This window comes from Embiotoca jacksoni, unplaced genomic scaffold (genome assembly GCF_022577435.1).
Source record: "Embiotoca jacksoni isolate LCO1_2020_lvr unplaced genomic scaffold, fEmbJac1.0.p SCAF_211, whole genome shotgun sequence".
In the NCBI taxonomy this organism is placed as follows: domain Eukaryota; kingdom Metazoa; phylum Chordata; class Actinopteri; family Embiotocidae; genus Embiotoca; species Embiotoca jacksoni.
The window spans coordinates 12,501-17,500 of NW_027185354.1; the positions used below are offsets into that span (position 1 = coordinate 12,501).

Here is a 5,000-nt window from a genome sequence, read left to right on the forward strand (position 1 = left end):
ACTGAAGACACAACAAACACAGGCGTTATTTTCTTCATCAATCAAACATACGTCAGGACAGGCTGAACGTCTCACCAGGGCCACGGGGGCTGATTCTGACCGAAGTCTTCGTCGGTGACGGAGGAGACGAGGAAGGCCGAGTCTCTGGCCCATTTCTGGATGCAGGGCAGGTGGAAGAGAGAGAAGCAGCTGGAGCAGCTCCACACCTGGACGGACCGAGAGGGAGGTCAGAGGTCAACGTGAAGGAGGAGCCTGCTCGTTAGAGGAGTACGGGGACGGGGGACGGCGAGGGTTCGTCTCACCGGCTGCGTCCTCTTGACGGAGGCGATGCAGATCAGACAGGTGAGAGCTCCGGACTGAAACAGGTCGCTGACGTACCGACCCGTCCTCACCAGGCCGGTGGCGTCTCCACCTGCACACACGGGGCGGCCGGGCACCGTTACACCTGCAGCACCGGGCCACATGTAAGAAGACATAAGACATGTAGAAGACCGGGGACGGCCGCCTCACCAGTCTGGTTGGTGTAGGTGGTGAAGGTCGACGCCAGGATCTTCCCTCTCTTCCCGTCCTCATGGTCTCCGTCGTTGTTCTCCTCGTCATCTTCGGAGGAGGAGGAGGACGAGGAGGAGGAGCCGAGGTGGCTCTCCGCCAATCGCTGAGCGGCAGCCTGGTTGGACTTCCTGATCTGCTCGAACTTGGACTGGACGGACACGCCTGTCAGTCACAAAGACGTGGGGACATTATGAACAACCGAACAGATGAAGCTCAGAAAAACAACTTGAACATGAAGAGTTCTTGGTCACCCTGCGGAGGTTCAGCTCTGTCCGTCTTCGTCCTCCCTCCTCCACCTCGTCCTGTCCCCGGCCTGTCCTTCTGCGGGGGTCTTGACCTTTCACCCTGAGGGTCCTGGCTCCGGCCACGCCCCCTGCCCTGCTGTCGCCAGGCCGGCTCCATGACAACGCCTCCCAAACTCTGCACATGGACATACGTGCTAAATCAGCAGGTTTTTGACTGGACCCTGGTGGACACGTGTTGGTCAGACCAGATGATGGTGTGTTCACTGACATGTTTACTGGGTTTCTGAACACATACACCAGGTGCCCCCCCCCTCCCCCCCCCCACCACCAGGTCTCCGGGGACCCCCGCTGACATGAGCCCGAGCTGTGAGACGGACCCTGCGCCCCTGTGACGCCTCGTTTCTCCGGTGTCCGGTGCACGTTACGTACCGGGTCATTAACGGTCACATTCAGTTCAAACTGCTGTTAGCCGCCGGCTAGCTGCGGGAAGCTACATGTCGTCACGAAACACAGTGCAAACAGGCGGAAACACGTCACATCCGGTCAACAGCGGTCATCAGAACAGAAACATCCAGAGCTGCATGAAGGTCAACACGGAGCTGAAGGACGAACAGAAAGTCTTTTAAAAACAGTCTGAAGTCAAACGCACCTCAGTCTGCAGCCAGGAGTCTGTTGGCTGGTTGTCATGCGCAGTGCCGCGCGGTGCATGCCGGTACTGGGAGTTCCACAAAAATGGAGAGCAGTGGGCCTGCGGAGTCCACCGAGCACCCGTGATTGGCTGCTGCGTTGTGGGCGGGTCGAACACGGTTGACTGACAGTGAACCAGCCAATCACAGCAGCGAACGCTTTACAGCCAATCACGTGGTTTATGGGAGACTGAAACTACAAATCCCAGCCTCACACACACACACACACACACACACACACACACACACACTCACACACACACACACACACACACACACACACACACACCCAGTGTGACGTGTCATTCATCTCCTGATCAACATGCAGCTCCAGAGCTGCTGGAAGAAGATTCATGAAAGTGTTTTCAAGCTCGTTTTGATATTTGCCGGATCAGCACCTGAACATCCTGCAGCTTTGGTTCCTCGAGGATTTGAACCTCCAACCTTTTGAAATGTTGATAGTTTGTGTTTCCTTTTGTGACTGTGTGAAGCCAGCGGTGCAAAACACACATCGTTTTCATCCACTTTTCATAAAAAATGTCACTTTTTTTGTTAATCTGATAGAAGTCCTTCAAACCAAAGACATGAAGTAAAACCAAACTCAGGTACCGTTATTAATGAATAAATACAAATAAAAGCAGGCGTGGCATTGTCTTTATGTTTGTGTTTACTGTTTATTTATTTTTTTCGAAGTGTCTGTTCTTGTGCAGCCGTTCAGAAAATAAAACAGGCATCTTAGATCTTCCATATAAAATATCTTTATTTCAGCGCAGATCATCATTCACATTTTTTGCATCACGTCACAGGACAGATAAACATATCGTGGAATCATCTGCCATCACATTTACAGCTGCTGACCTTTGACCTCTAAGCAGGTGAACTAGAAATTAAAGCTGCTTCTGCGATTGGCCTCATCAGAGTCCGGTGGACACGGAGATCTTTCAAAGTAAAGTTTCACAAATATAAATGTATATTGAACAACTTGTAGAAGCGGTCGTGTGTTTCAGTCACATTCAGGCCGAACACAAACTAATCTGCAGAAAGAGGCGCTCCTTGTTCAATACGTTATCATCACCATGTTTTACGACTGAATCGAGTGGAAACGTCCTCCTCACTTCCTCTGAACCTCAGCTGGTATTTTGTGCTCCAGCGAGTCTTCGCTTCGTTTCCAGACTTTCAGCTGCGACGGTAAACGTCCTCCTCCGATCGGCCTCGGTGACGCGCCTCCTTTTATTGATCCGCTCCCGTTTGCTCTGTTAAACTTACTGCATTACGCTGTTATTACAAACTGAACACTTCCTGATTCCCTTTCAAATTAAAAGCCCTTTTACCGTTTCAGTAGACGGAAACCTTTCGTTTCTTGTCTTGTTGACTTCATTAAATTAATGCCATGAAAATGTACGTTCCTGACTATTGTATGTAAACCTGTTACCGTGGGAACATGACTACGGCAAGCCAGCAGGGCCAGAAATCCCCTTTTATTCCGTGTGATTTGTATTGAAAATGACACTTTACATTTTTCACTCCTTGAAAACAGGTGAAAATGTTGCTTCTTACGGGCTCCAGTAAAAAGAAAACGTAAAAGTCGGCTTTCTGTCGTAACTTACTCGAGCGCAGTGCGTCATAAAACCTCAAAAAGAGTTTTACTGAACTCGAATGTCGTAATGTCGGCCATAAGTTACGTGACGTGAGTGTCAGGAAGAGAATTTGTCTTTAAGGGTTCATTTTTAACGTTTTATTTCTATGAAATCAACTCACTTTAATTGTGAGTCTGAATTGATTTCCGTCCGTGTCGAACCTCCTGATCTCCACCCGCCTGGCTAACTCAAGCTCTAAAACCAAACACCCCAGTCGTTCCCCTCTTGCTCTTCTTTGTCCTCTCTCTACTTCTTCTCTTCTTCTTCGGCCGTCTACGTCTCAGGTGTTGGAGGGGGCGGGGCATCGCCCGGCTGGTCGAGGTGTGGCGGCAGCTTCCTCTCCAGCCGTGTGACTCTGTGTTTCAGCTTGCTGTGAGTGGCTTCGTGTTCGGCCAGCAGCCGAGCGTATCGGGTCTGCAGGACGTCCAGCGTGCTCGTCATCCGGTCCACCTTCTCCTCGATCTCCTTGGGGTCGGGACCCTGTGCCGCCACCTGCGGGACGAGACGAGTGACTTGTAGGTAGGTAGGTATTTACTTTATTAATCCCCGAGGGGAAATTTTTTAAAGGTGATCCGCTTGTTTACTCTGTTGAGTGAGATCACGTGACTTTACCTCCAGGTCCAGTAGTCCGTCCTTCATCAGAATCTGCCTTCCCTTCTCCTCCAACAGAGCTTTGGCATCGGGATACTCCGTCAGCGCCTCCATCAGGTCGTCTTTGGAGAGGCAGAAGAGGTCGGAGTAACCGATGCTCCTGATGTTAGCGGTCCTCCTGTTTCCTGCCTTACTTCCTGTTCGAGAGAAGCAAAACTGTTGAGGTGATAAAAGAAACCCAAAAACTACCAAGTTCTCCCGCGACCTCCTCGTTTGATCCGACAACCTTTCCGTCTTTGCTGCCCTGTTTTGTGATGTCACAATGACCTTTCTCCATTTCTACCAAATTTAAAGAAATTGTCTGCCGATGTTCCCGAGATATCAGAGGAGCCGGCGGAAGCATGAAGTTCTGACCTGAAGCAGAACTTAAAGGACTGAATGCTGTTTCCATGGTTTCAATCACGCGTCTCCTGTCAACATGAATCCAGTTTGATAAATATCATCCTCGAAGGGGAAACTGCACAAACGGATTTCTCTTCGACCCTTTTCTGAACTCAGCAGTGACTTTCAGTTGATGAATTAAAATCAGTTTCTACGCAGACGATGACGTTTTCCTAAATGAATCTAACGCCTCCTCTCGTACTTCATCCCAATGTGACACATCATCACCTCTGGAGCCGTTGTGCTGAACTTCTCGTAGATGAAATACATTTCTACGCAGACGATGCTGTTTTATATCCATGTTGCCGTCCGGGTCGTTCATCATTGGCATGTTAGCTTGCTAGCATTAGTTGCTGTGTGTGATTGACATTATAAACCAACTTTACGTCGTGTGTAAACACCTTTGATGGCCAGGATGCTGATCTCGCCGAAGTAGCTTCCGTCGCTGAGAACAACGAACTGCTTGATGCCGTCGTCGGCGACGACAGCGAGCTTCCCCTCCTTGATGATGTACATCTCTCGGCCGATGTCGCCCTTCTTGCAGATGTAGTCTCCGGGACTGTAGACCTGCGGCTGCAGCTTCAGCACCAGCTCCACCAACAGGCCGGCCTCGCAGTCGGCGAAGATACGAACCTGTGAGGCGACACAGCAGAAACCCTGACGCGGTTCTGCCTCCTTATAAACGATATGAAGCCGGGTGTCGGCGGGCAGAGTGAGCTGACCTTCTTCAGGGTGTCCAAGTGCACGTTGATGGCGATCTCAGCTCTCAGTTTGTCCGGCAGGTACTTCAGCACCTCCCTCTCGTCTACTGCTTTCTTATTGGTCCACAGGAAGTCAAACCACTTGAT

The 5,000-nt window shown here is 50.5% G+C and overlaps 2 protein-coding genes across 4 annotated transcripts in view; both read right to left on the reverse strand.

Annotated features, from left to right (window-relative positions):
• The window catches only part of nfxl1 (nuclear transcription factor, X-box binding-like 1), a 13,948-nt gene extending 12,457 nt beyond the window's left edge, over nt 1-1,491 (reverse strand). For 2 of the 3 annotated variants that reach the window (XM_069156993.1, XM_069156991.1), the window contains exons 1-6: nt 1,227-1,484; nt 804-972; nt 511-714; nt 303-412; nt 76-206; nt 1 (exon numbers count right to left, since the gene is read on the reverse strand). The exon at nt 1 is cut by the window's left edge and continues 44 nt beyond it. In XM_069156993.1, coding sequence (XP_069013094.1) covers nt 1; nt 76-206; nt 303-412; nt 511-714; nt 804-954 — 597 coding nt within the window. In that variant the 5' untranslated portion in view covers nt 955-972; nt 1,227-1,484. Of the gene's footprint in view, nt 2-75; nt 207-302; nt 413-510; nt 715-803; nt 973-1,226 lie in introns of all 3 variants that reach the window. The other variant, XM_069156992.1, reaches the window with a different exon arrangement.
• A 734-nt stretch (nt 1,492-2,225) lies between these two features.
• cnga1b (cyclic nucleotide gated channel subunit alpha 1b) overlaps nt 2,226-5,000 on the reverse strand; it is a 9,764-nt gene continuing 6,989 nt past the window's right edge. The window contains exons 12-15 of the mRNA XM_069156996.1: nt 4,875-5,000; nt 4,554-4,785; nt 3,733-3,908; nt 2,226-3,612 (exon numbers count right to left, since the gene is read on the reverse strand). The exon at nt 4,875-5,000 is cut by the window's right edge and continues 27 nt beyond it. Of these exons, the coding sequence (XP_069013097.1) occupies nt 3,394-3,612; nt 3,733-3,908; nt 4,554-4,785; nt 4,875-5,000 (753 nt within the window). The 3' untranslated portion in view covers nt 2,226-3,393. The remainder of the gene's footprint in view (nt 3,613-3,732; nt 3,909-4,553; nt 4,786-4,874) is intronic.